At 36.2% G+C, this 13,327-nt stretch overlaps 1 protein-coding gene across 2 annotated transcripts in view; it reads left to right on the top strand.

Moving 5' to 3' along the window:
• TRIM33 (tripartite motif containing 33) overlaps positions 1-13,327 on the top strand; it is a 146,458-nt gene that overhangs the window by 125,111 nt on the left and 8,020 nt on the right. For both annotated transcript variants that reach the window (XM_018045942.1, XM_005677991.3), the window contains exons 12-17: positions 2,724-2,856; positions 5,501-5,564; positions 7,789-7,948; positions 9,322-9,671; positions 11,750-11,873; positions 12,948-13,022. In XM_018045942.1, coding sequence (XP_017901431.1) covers positions 2,724-2,856; positions 5,501-5,564; positions 7,789-7,948; positions 9,322-9,671; positions 11,750-11,873; positions 12,948-13,022 — 906 coding nt within the window. The remainder of the gene's footprint in view (positions 1-2,723; positions 2,857-5,500; positions 5,565-7,788; positions 7,949-9,321; positions 9,672-11,749; positions 11,874-12,947; positions 13,023-13,327) is intronic.

The following is a 13,327-nucleotide window of genomic DNA, read 5'->3' as shown; positions in this document are numbered from 1 at the left end:
CAGATAGTAGTCTAGTTTTGTTCTTTTGCATGTGGCTGTCCAGTTTTCCCAACACTGTTCATTGAAGAGACTATCCTTTCCTTGTTTGTATATTCTTGGTTCCTTTGTCTTATATTAATTGGCCATATATGTAGGAGTTTATTTCTGGCTATTCTTTTCTATTGAACTGTATGTCTGGTTTTATGCCAGTATCATACTGTTAATTACTGTGGCTTTGAAATCCTGGCCTATGATGCCTCCAACTTTCTTCTTTCCCAAGATTGCTTTGGCTATTTGTGTTTTTTTGTGGCTCCAAAGAAGTTGTGGGATTGTTTGTTCTGTTTCTGTGAAAACTGCCATTAGAATTTTGATAGGGATTGCATTGAATATGAAGATTGCTTTCGTTATTATGAACATTTTAACAGTATTAATTCTTCCAGCCCATGAGCCCAGACTATGTTTGCATTTATTTGTGTCTTACAGTTTCTTTTATCACTGTTGTACAGTTTTCAGTGTATATATCTTTGACCTCGTGGTTAAATTTATTCCTAGGTGGTTTATTCTTTTTCATGTGATTTTATTTTTTAAGTACTCTTAAAAATTATATTGATTCATTTTTTAATTTTTGGTTGTGCTGAGGTTTTAGTTGCAATGAGTTGGGGGCTACTCTTCGTTGCAGTGAATGGGCTTCTCGTTAAGGTGGCTTCTCTTTTTGTGGAGCACAGACTCTATTTATTTGGCCGTGCCGCACGGTTTGCAGGGTCTCATTTCCCTGACAGGAAATTGATCTTGGGCCTGATAGTGAAAGCCTGGCATCCTAACCACTAGCCAATCCAGGAACTCCCCTGGGATTGTTTTCTTAAATTCTTATTCTGATAGATCATTATTAGTGTACAGAAATGCAGCAGATTCTCATATATTGATTTTTGTGTCTTGCAACTTTACTGAATTCATTTATTCTTACAGGTTTTGGGTGAAGTCTTAAGGGTTTTCTACATATAATGCCATGTCATCTGCAGATAGTGACAGTTTTACTTCTTGCTTTTTTTTCTTGCCTGATTACTCTGGCTAGGACTTCTAATACTGTGTTGAATAGTAGTAGTGAGAGTAGTCATCCTTGTCTGTTCCTGATCTTACAGGAGACGCTTTCACTTCAGCTTTTCCCTGTTAGGTATAATGTTAGCTGTGAGCTTATCATAAATGGCCCTTTTTGTCTTGAGGTACCTTCCTTCCACTTTGTTGATAGGTTCAGCTTCTTTTTATGATGAAAGCTATTTACTTCAGGAGAGTCCTTTCTTGCCTGTAGTATGTTGTGAGCTGCTTTATTCTGATCATTGTTATTGTCAGTCCAATTCTACCTTGGTTTATATTTGTAGTTTCTCTTCAAGATTCGATGCCGCTCTTTCCTGTTTTATAGCCTTGAAAATCAGTGTGATTTTGAGGGGGAAAGGAGAGTAAGAAGTAAATGTATCAATATGTCTTCAGCTTTCGGGTTTTTTTTAAAGACTGACTTCTTGGCCCCACGTGGTGGGTCCTCGTGGCTGCACATGGGCTTTCTCTAGTTGCGCCAAGAGGGAGCTACTCTCTGTGCCGTGCATGGGCCACTATTGCAGTGGCTTCTCTTGTTGTGGAGCACGGGTTCTAGGTGCACAGGCTTCAGTCATTGTAGTCCATGGGTTCACTATATGCAGCTTAGGAGCTTTAGAGCACTGGCTCAGTAGTTGTGGCACATGGTCTTAGCTACTCCACCACATGTGGGATCTTCCTGGACCAGGGTTTGAACTGTCGTTCCTTACATTGCAAGGCGAATTCTTAACCACCAGGCCCCAGTTTCCTGTTTTGAATGAGAAGTAGATTTGCCTAAAAAGTGATCTTGCCTCTAGTAAGCGAGAAGATTAAAAGAGGCAGATGTGGGTAAAAATAGATCAGTAGATAAGCAAGAAGATCAAGAAGATGAGCAATTATTTAATTAAGAATAATTTGACCATTTCTGATATGGGATAGTATAAAATTTTTCTTAAGGTAATTTCCATAGTTAAGTATTTTTTGCTACTATTTATTTTTCTACGTGAATATTTTTCCATTTCATCAGCACAGTTCTCCCCTGTGAGTAGGATGGTTAAAGACAGAGAGCTGATGTTCAAATTGGGAGCTAGCCCACAGTCACAGCACCAGGTCCTCTGGCTTTTAACTTACTGCATCCAGTGTGCTAAAAGGGCTTAGTTTTTCTGTTGAGTGCCTCCTTTTTTGTGTGTAATAAGGGACCTTATACCTCAAGTTAAAGGCTTTCTGTTGAATAATAGACTTTTCAGAACTTTTAAATTAGATACGGACGTGGTTAGGTATCTGTTTAGTTGAATGATTTTGGCACGACCATGGATGTTGAAATAAAGTTAGGGGGATGCTAGGGACAAAGATGCTGAAAAACAGGATCCTACATCAGCCTTGAGAAAAGGCAGAAGAGTAAGGGTGTGTCAGAACTATTTTCATAGTAAAACACAAGGGATTTAGTGGGTTATTGGGCTTTGTCTGGAGCTGCCAGGTATTTATTGAATCATTTTAATTATAGCTATATTTGCATAAACTATATTGTGTGGGTCCTCAGGAAGATAAGGAAGCAACAATTAAGCTGAGTTTGATATAGGATAATCTGTTTTAGTAAACTGAGTATAAATGATTATATTAATGAAATAAGTTATCTGCTTTAATCAAAGCAAATTTATCTTTTTGTTCTTTTTCTTTAGTTGGAAGATGCTGGTTCAAGTAGTTTAGATAATCTGCTAAGTAGATACATCTCAGGCAGTCACCTACCCCCACAGCCCACAAGCACCATGAATCCCTCCCCAGGACCCTCTGCCCTATCTCCAGGATCATCAGGTAAAGTCAGTCGAGGTACCACCTCATTTCTGTAACATCTTAAAAAAGTATCTCTCAGTGTATGTATTAGGATTCTCCAGAGAAATAAAACCAATAGTAGAAGGGTGTGTGTGTGGGGAGAGAGAGGAGACAGAGGTTAGGGAATTAATTGGCTTATGTGATTGTTAGGGCTGGCAAGTCTGAAATCTGCCGGGCTTGTCAGGAGAGTGGAAACCCAGGGAAGAGTTGATAGCAGTCTTGAGTTCAGGCAAAATTCCTTCTTGCTCTAGGGAACTCAGTCTTTTAAGGTCTTCAACTGGTTAGAGACCCACCTTCATTATGTTTTACTCAGTATCTACTGATTTAAATGTCAGTAACATCTATCATGTTGATGCAAAAGTAATTGCGGTTTTGGACCTTGACTTTAAATCATTCTAGTTAGGCTCAAATGCATCTTTATTAATCAAAATAGAAACCATTACAGTCAGCACATTTTTGCCAATAAGAAATAAGTTTGTTTATTCCTGTAGCATAAAAATCATGCTTCAGGATTTGACGAACTCTTGGAAAGCATTTTCTGCATCCTACTGGTTGTGGAAGCATTTTTCCTGCAAAAAGTAGTTGAGATGCCTGAAGAAGTGGTAGTTGGTTCGTGAAAAGTCACTTAAATATGGTGGATAAAGCAAAACTTTGTAGCCAAATTTGTTCCAACTTTTGAAGCAGTGGTTGTCTGACATGCGGTCAGGTTTGTGGAGAAGAATTGGGCTCTTTTTGTTGACCGATGCTGGCTGAGGTATTGCGGTTTTTGGTGCAGCTCATCAGTTTGGTGAGTATACTTCTCAGATGTAATGGTTTTGCCAGGATTCAGGAAACTGTAGTGGATCAGACAGGCAGCAGACCACCAAACAGAGACCATAACCCTTTTTTTGGTTCAAGTTTGGCTTTGGGAAGTGCTTTGGAGCTTCAGTCACTGAGCTGGTCATCACCAGTTGTTATATAAAATCTACTTTTCATCAACCTCACAATCCAATGGAGAAATGATTGTTGGTGTTGCGTAGAATAAGAGGAAACAACACTTCAAAATGACGATTTTTTTGATTTCTGGTCAGCTCATGAAGCACCTACTTATCAAGCTTATTCACCTTTCCAACTTGCTTCAAATGCCGAATGACTGTAGAATGGTCGATGTTGAGTTCTTTGGCAACTTCTTGTGTAGTTGGAAGAGGATCAGCGACGATGATGACTCTCAACTGGTCGTTGTCAACTTCCAATGGCCAGCTGCTGTATTCCTCATGTTCAAGGTTCTTGTCTCCTTTGCAAAACTTCTTGAACCACCACTGCACTGTGTGTGTGTTAGCAATTCCTGGGCCAAATGCGTTGCTGATATTGCAAGTTGTCCCTGCTGCTTTATGACCCATTTTGAACTTAAATAAGAAAATCAAAGATGAGATTGATTCCTTTTTGTCTACCATCATTTCCCTAATCTAAAATAAATATAAAATAAACAGCAAGTAATAAGTATTAGCAAAAAAAGTGAGAAATGTGCATTAAAATGATGTATAACATAACCACATTTATTTAGAATGTATTCCAGTATCAAATGGCAAATCTAAACAATGCAAAAACCAAAATTACGTTTGCACCAACCTAATAAATACCTTTCCACAAAGAACTGGTACCATATTCTAGCCAAGTTGAGACATAAACTTAACCATTATAATAATATTTTTTTTCCTGATTGCTCCAATTATTTTTCTTCAGATGTTGTTGGCAGTCTTCAGTGAATTGAAATAATATGTATCTATGGTGTACACTCTTCAGAACTCTGATTTTCCCCTCCCTCAACCTCCAGCTGTATTTATGTTTTTTGCTGGATTTGTAGATGTATTTACTCTCCATGTCTTCTATTTTACAACACAGGTTGTCAATTGAAGAATTCTTTGGTTTCAACTCAAGTTTAAAACACTTTGTTAAATAATGAAAAAATCGAAAATTTGTTCAAAAAGCAAGAAATGAGAAAGAGCAAGTGAATTTTCAATTTGCAGTTCAATTTTCAGTAGCCAGTCAAGTCCATGAGATAGAGACCTCTTCCAAAATCCCAGTTTTATTAACCCTTTGACATGAATGAATTATTAAAGCAGCTCGAAATAGATGGACACTGTGGAAGTGGTTATGGAATGTATTTTTCATGTTTCTTACTGAAACATACCACTTCATTATTTCTAGAGTTAGAACAGTTCAGACTTAATGATGCATCTCATGAAAAGTCCACATTTAATACATTTTTTGATTAATACTGTTTTTGAGGTTTAATGAATATATTCCAGGACTTTTAAAGAATAATTAATAGGAATCTAAGTAGGATGTTTATCAAATGACCTTGGGTGGGATGGCAAATAGCTTTCTCTTGATATGGTAGTTTCCATTGATTGAATAGTGTTGCTCTGAGAGGATTCTGAGAATGCTTTCTGGGCTCAGCTGAGAGAATCTGATTGACAGTTGCCAATGATTACACATGAAATCCTTGACTTAGAGACTAAGACTAGGTCTGATTTCCAAGAATTGCTGAACTGCTTTATAATAATACTTGAATTCTGTAGTGGGTAGGTAGAATTCTGAATTTTCTTACCTGCATAGATATTCATTTTGACTTATTAATTTTCAGGTTTATCCAATTCTCACACACCTGTGAGACCCCCTAGTACTTCTAGTACTGGTAGTCGAGGCAGGTGAGTATTACATTAATAGCTTGTTTATTTTTATTAAGAAAAATCAAATATGTATTTTGAAAAATAAACTATTATAATGAACTCCCATATACTTTTCAGCCATCTTCAACAATGATCAAGTTATGGCCAGTCTTTATTTATTCTATACTCCCACCCATGCCCCAGTCTAAATTTATTTTAAATAAATTTCAGATATTTTGTCATTTTATTTGAAACTGTTTCTCTATATATCACTTTAAAGGTAAGGATTTAAAAGTTGTATAACCATTGAACCATTATACACCTAAAAAATATTTGGTAGCTAACTCTAATCAGCAGAGCTCTAGTTAATGTTCATATTTCCCATTTTTCTCATAAATGCTTTTTTAAAAAATGATTTTTGTTTAATCAGATTCAGTACTCCCTATACATTGCCATCAACGTGTATGTGAGGTCAAACTCATTGTATTTGTTGAAGAAAAATGTATTGTTTTTCTTACAGAGTTTTTCTCATTTCCCCAACTTTTCATGTAAAAACTACCTTTTGTTTTTTTCTCTGTATTGCTCTTTAGGTCAGGAGGTTTGATTAGATTCAGGTTTGATTTGAGGGAAAGGGATGGGGATAATACCTCACCGTGGTAATGCGTACTGTCAGGGTCACAAAACATAGATTCTTTTATGACAGCAACAGTGATTGTCAGTGCCTTAGCTTTTTTTTTTTTCTGGCTTGAAAATGATACTTTAGTTACTGTATTATACCTTCTTTGAATACTTCTGTAAAGAAAAATTTTCTGCCAACTATTTGATTAGTGGAAAAGCAAAATAAATTGATTCTCTTTATTTACCTATTTTAATGAGTTGATTCCCAGCACCCTCCAACAGTGACCAATGAATATTAACTTTATGAGCTCATATATTTAAGCATATTTTAATATTTTGGATGTTATTTTTATTGATGATGAAATTGTTCCATATTTGGCCTGTCCAAACTTCTTAGTTATTTTGCTATAATCCCAGTAGTCATTTAAACATTCTTGTTTCCTGTTGTGAAATGATGTCACATGTTCATCTTAGACAAATAGCTGATCTCAGGCCTGAGGCAAGAAATGTATAAGGAATCCTGGTCATATTAGTGGGGAAATAGTGCTTTGAGACAACCTTGTGGGTACTAGGGGCTACTGAATTCACTGCTACTGAATTGTTCATGGTTTCTTCTACTTTTTTGGTGGACAGAGAGCTAAGATATTATAGTGTGGGAAGAGAGAGAATGTATTGTGCTGAAGGTTAACATAATAAATGTTGACTGATTTTTCTGTTTTTAATTTGAATAATGTAGTGCAAAGTAAGGATTTTATTTAAGTGCATTTGGAAGACTGATTCTATATTGTTTACTTGTTTTTAAATTACACTTTAAATAGTCAGTACTTTTAGTAGAAAAGTACAAATTGAGTGAAAAGGGTTTTCATTTTTGGCAGTGATACAGTCTTAAAGTTTATTCACTCCTCTTGCCAGTGGTTTGCTTTATGATCTAGATAGAGCCAATTAGTCACATATCTGTCCCTCTTAGCCTTTGGTTGTTGTTCAGTCACTAAGTCGTGTTTGACTCTTTGCAACCCCATGGACTGTAGCATGCTAGGCTCCTCTGTTCTCGACTATCTCCTAGAGTTTGCTCAAATTCATATCCATTGAGTTGGTGATGCTATTTAACTGTCTCATCCTCTTCTGTCCTCTTCTCCTTTTGCCTTCAGTCTTTCCCAGCATCAGGGTCTTTTCCAGTGAGTCTGCTCTTCACATTAACTCACATTAGGACTCAAAAGCTGAAATAGTGATTCCTTTGAAGGGCACTTCATGGACCACTATTACTGATGTTTCCTTTAGATCTTTGGAAGTAGAGAACAATTTAAACTTCTGTTATATTTAGAGAAGCAGTCACTATACTAGTAGCCTAGGGAAATGATTATTTACTAGATCCCCTAAATGATGTAGTGTAGGTTCCTCAGGCGATAAAATGTGTTTAGGGTCTTCTGAAAGATTGATAAACATTTTTTAAAATTTGAAGCTATGAGTTTATAATACACTCCTCTTAACCATATTATGAAGTATCCTTATCTGCTGTGAGCTTAACAAATTGTTTTTACTTTAATGAACATTTCATATAACTTAATGAACTTTTCATATAATTGTTTCATATAAATGTACACCACACAGTTAAACATATGTGACCTTTATTTGTTGTTTTTGTTAGCTGTGGGTCATCAGGAAGAACTGCTGAGAAGACCAGTCTTAGTTTTAAGTCTGATCCAGTGAAGGTCAAGCAAGAACCTGGCACTGAAGATGAAATATGTAGCTTTTCAGGAGCTGTGAAACAGGAAAAGACTGAGGATGGCAGACGGAGTGCCTGCATGGTAAGGTTCCAGTGGAACCGTTCAGTGATGTAAGGAGGTCACTTCACTGATTCTTTCATCTCTGCGTGTGTAAGTCTGGATAGTGATCCTGTGGACCTGTATTCATTTCGAAATTCTTGTGCCTGGTATAAGCCAAATATCTGTCTCTCTAACTGATCTTTTTCCATCTAAGCGTCAACTGTAATTGATCAGAAAAGACTTGTATTAAGGACTCCTTTCAAGCTATCTTTTGGTTTGTAATTTGTCATGTAATTTTCCCATGATTCTAAATTGGGTTCTAGCTTTTTCTAAATTTATTAATCATTTTATTAGTCACATTGAGTCTCAAGCCACAAAAATCCTTGGCCATTTTCCTGGACCAGTGCATTCAGGGTTAAGACTGCTGACATGAAAGAAGTTTAATGCTCAAAGAGTTTTGTAATGAGATTTCCTTTGGCCTATGAATTATTAATGATTAATAATTTTCAATCAATTTTTAACCAGTTTAACAATTATTAACCAACTCCTCAGATGGGACATTTTATAAAATTTATAATACAGAATGAAGGCAGGCCCAAGTCTCTCTTCATTTAGAAATTTTGATCTTGGTTCTTTTCTTCCTACTTACAACTTATGTCTAATTTTCTACATGGTTGGCACATAGAAATTTCAGTTCTGTAGATTTAGAGAGTACTGTTATCTCTTCATTCAGAATTTGGTTTGGAAAGTTCCCCTGAAAAACAGTGCAAAAAGGTGGTGAAAGATTTTACACTCACAGTCTTTCTATATTAGGATGATAAGTGGGCAGAAGAATAGTTCAAAATCCTTTTCAAAAGCTATGTGACAAGGAAGGACCTATCATGTAGGAAGCACAGTGAACTGTATTCAGTATCTTGTAATAACCCATTAAAAAAACTCTGAAAAAAAGTACATATATAACTGAATCACTTTGCTGTCTACCTGAAACCAACAACATTGTAGATTAATTATATTTTAATTAAAAGTAATGGTTAAAAAAATAAAGCCAATAGAAAGGGAGGAAAAAATCTGTGCAACAGATTCTTGGGTGAAAAATTAGTGTATCGTAGCCAGCTGTCTATAGGAGAATACCCCTATACTTACTTCCCAATCGACATGCTTAACAGTTTAATTCCTTTATTATCAAGTGAACCAACAGTATAGAGACTGCTCCCTAAAATCATTCATTAACATGCCAAAATAATTTCAGGGTTATTTTCATTTTTCATGTTACTAATATGATTTCAAGCAATTTTACAATAAATTCCCAAATAATTAAGCTATGTCAGTGTTGTAAACACACCCACAGTAGCACACACAATGCATATCATAAGGATTAAATGATTCTTCAAGAATTTGTCCTTGCTTTGTTTTAGTTGAGCAGTCCTGAGAGTAGCTTGACACCACCTCTTTCAACCAACCTGCATCTAGAGAGTGAGTTGGATGCATTGACAAGCCTGGAAAACCACGTGAAAACTGAACCTGCAGATCTCAATGAAAGCTGCAAACAGTCAGGGCTCAACAGCCTTGTTAATGGAAAGTCCCCAGTTCGAAGCCTCATGCACAGGTCGGCAAGGATTGGAGGAGATGGCAGTAGCAAAGATGATGACCCAAATGAAGATTGGTGTGCTGTCTGCCAAAATGGAGGGGATCTCTTGTGCTGTGAAAAATGTCCAAAGGTCTTTCATCTAACTTGTCATGTTCCAACACTTCTTAGCTTTCCAAGGTACAAGTGAAATAACTGATTTTTGTTGTTGTTGTTTTTTATGAGCTAAAAAAATAAAGTTATTCTGGACAGATGGCCTCCTTAACCAATGCCTAGTATTTATATAAAACAGAGAGCCTGTTAACTCCCTTGTGTGAAGTGAAGTGAAAGTTGCTCAATCGTGTCCAACTCTTTGCCTCCCCGTGGACTGTAGCCTGCCAGGCTCCTGTGTCAGTGGAATTCTCCAGGCAAGAATATGGGAGTGGGTAGCAATTCCCTTCTCTAAGGGATCTTCCCAACTCAGGGATTGAACCCAGGTCTCCTGTATTGCACACGGATTCTTTACCACCTGAGTCAACAGGGAAGCCCATTACTCCATTACATTCTAGAGAAATTAAGAGCTGAATGAAGAAATGTCCAAGATCTAAGTTATGCATTAGTGATAAAAAATAGACTATTTACTCACCTTCAGTTTATACTTCATATAAGCAGATTAGATGAACCTCTAAATTAAGAGGAGCAGTGGACTGGAGTATTGAGAAACTTAGTTGATTTCCTCTTGAAGATAATTTCTTGATCTGTTGCCATCATTTTGATAAGGTCTATAATAATTGTGAATAGTATTCAGTTTTAGGCAACTCTTGGCTCTTACCCAAAACCTACTTTTTTAATGTTTGAAAGCTCTTGGAGGGCATTAATACTTTGTGAAAACACCTTTTAATGTCAAGCTTTTTTGAAGAAAAAAGCTTCATCTTCACTATCGGAAGCATTTCATTAGTAGTGCCTGCCTGCGGCACCATGTGCAAAGTTCTCAGACTTTTTCCTTGATCCTCTAGTTGAAAGGTCTTTTAGTCATTAACTTTAGAGTGGAGAGTTACTGAGGTCCTTATTTAGAAGAGAATAACATGGGGGTAAAGGTAAATAAAGATTTGGGCAGCATATGAGCACTGCCCCTGGATTGTATGACCCCATGGCAGGTAAATCTGGTTTCAAGCATTAAAATATTAATTAATATGCACTCAGTACAAACTGATACCAGCTAACACAGTAGAACACATATGCTGGGCTTGGTGTCCTTGGGAAAGCTCAGCTTCTTTTTGCCTCTAGATAAAGATTCACATTTTCTCTCAGATTCCTAAGAAGCAATGGTTTTGGTTGAATGGTGCTACCCTTTTTGAAAAATTCAACGTTTAAGATTAGAAAAGTACTGGGTATATATGAACAATGCCAGAATATTTTTCTGAAGAATTGTAATTTTACCTAAATTTTAGAAGGTATAGTCACTTACCATAGCTCTAATAAGAGCCTTCTTTTTGTTTACTCATTCAGAAAAGAAAGGCATTGACATTTTGGTCTTGAAATTAAAGCTTTTTATATTTTTGTTTCCTTTGGATAGTAACGTCTGCTGGAACGTTAGAATTTTGCTACTGAAAACTTTCTCTCAAAGGCAGATGCTTTGGGAGGAATTGAAAAGGTGACACAGTGTTAGTATAATCCTTAGAAAAAAAAATTTATGTATATATATGTGTGTGTGTGTATATATATATATATATATATATATGATGAGGGAGGGAAAGGAGAAAATGCATATGAAGTAATCAAATTGGAGTTTATAGCTTGATAGAAATCCTGATGTAAACAAAACTATTAGCAGATTTAAAAGACTAGCTATGAAAATATAATTGTTTTATTTTTGGCATTGCATGCCAAAAGAAGATACCTGAGGACCCCTGTATCCTGTATTCCTTTCTTCATGTGTATGAAGTCACTGTGGTGATAATACTGGGGTCTTGAAAAAATTGGTCTTACACTGCAAGTACTGATCATCAGCTTTGTGCTATGACAAGACCCATTTTTAATGGAGGTAGTGGTTTTATATTGCTTTCCAGAAGGTAATCAGTTGAAGAATGGAGACATTTTGGAATGTTTTTAATCACATAACTTCACTTTATGAGATTTGGCAAAAATAGTACCTCTTGGGTTCCATAAAAACTGGAAAGGAAAGAAAACAAACTGAAGACTTAACCTCTAGAGAGCTAGCTTTCCTAGAGTGAGTTTTGTTAAAATTACAAAGACTAATTGCCTGTTTTTTTCTTTAGTGGGGACTGGATATGCACATTTTGCAGAGATATTGGGAAGCCAGAAGTTGAATACGATTGTGATAATTTGCAACATAGTAAGAAGGGGAAAACTGCACAGGGCTTAAGCCCCGTGGACCAAAGGGTAAGTGGCAAGCTGATTTGTTATTAGGGATTCTGTAGTTGTCTGTCTGTACCTTTGTTTTTCTTCAATGTAACATACATATAACTTGGTAGAATTTCATTTTTTAATCACATTGTCTGATGGTATATACGTTCATGACTTCTGAAATCTTTGTCTCTAGACCTTAGAGCCTTTTCTTTAGACCTTAGGCTCTTAAACTTAGCTTTCTCACACTTAACATTTCCCAGCCTAATCTTGATTTCTTATCCTCTGACCTTCAAAAAACAAAGGCAAGAAAATAATGACATAAAAACTGCTTTCCTGTCTCAGTAATTTCCATCATCAAATAGTACCACCAGTCATCTCTTGCTCAAGCCAGGAATTAGAAGATCCCTTCACCAAACCTGATTCTGCTCTTGCCCCTCACAGTCCATTTTCTACGCAGTACATTGTGTTCTTTTTAAAATATGTAAACAGGTCTGTTGCTTCCATGCTTAAAATCCTCTAAGCACCCATCATATTAAGAATGAAATCCAAAATCCTCATTTCATTCAGATTTCTGCTGATCTGTTCTGTACTCTGATCTCCAAAGACAGAATATCTTTCACAGACTTCTGTGGCTGTTACAATTATGTTTGACTTTGATCTAATGCATAAATCCATCTTCCACTATCTTTGAGGAGAAAGTATGTGTTTAGAGTGTTACAAAATATTTCTGATTGGATTGAGAAGACACAGTTTTTATTTCATTTTGAACCTGAGTGGAATCCTTTCAAGAAAGGGAATAGCATGTGTCTCGCCTGCCTTGGGGAATTAAAATGAGTAACAATGGTTAAGAGGTAATAGTAGGTAAATAAGTTATATACAGTAGGACAGAAGGTAGTCACAGTCTCAGAACTAAGTGGGAAACAGGTAGTTTTCTTTTGTATTTACAGCTAGTATAAGCTATATGTCCTGGATAGCTAGTATGTAGAGAGCTTATCTTCAGTTTATTGTGGTAATACTTTATACTGATAAAGTCCTCATTTTCAAGAATATCTTTTTAGAGGGGAAAACAGTTCATGGGTTTTCTTTTCTTTTCTTTTCTTGGGCCAGAAATGTGAACGTCTTCTGCTTTACCTCTATTGCCATGAATTAAGTATTGAATTCCAGGAACCAGTTCCTGCTTCGGTGAGTTGTTTACCTTAGTACTTTCCTGGTGAATAAATTTAATATAATACTTAAGACTGTGAGCTCTGGCTTTAGTCTGCTGATGTTAAAACTCAGGCTTGAATAATCTCTTCAGTCTCTTTTCTAAAACGGTTTCTTCCCTCATTGGGTTATTTTCAGGATTCTATACAATAACCTGTGTAAAATAATTTTAGCATAGTATTTGATAAAATTTTTGAGTAGTAAGTACTTATGATGTTATTAGGGCTAAATGGATATGAGTTTCACTGTTGAAATTGCAGTTTGTTTTTAAAGACTGTTGCTCT

The sequence above is a fragment of the Capra hircus genome, chromosome 3, assembly GCF_001704415.2.
Source record: "Capra hircus breed San Clemente chromosome 3, ASM170441v1, whole genome shotgun sequence".
Taxonomy (NCBI): domain Eukaryota; kingdom Metazoa; phylum Chordata; class Mammalia; order Artiodactyla; family Bovidae; genus Capra; species Capra hircus.
The sequence above is the reverse complement of the archived record's forward strand: the minus strand, read 5'-3'. Positions and strand labels throughout refer to the sequence as shown.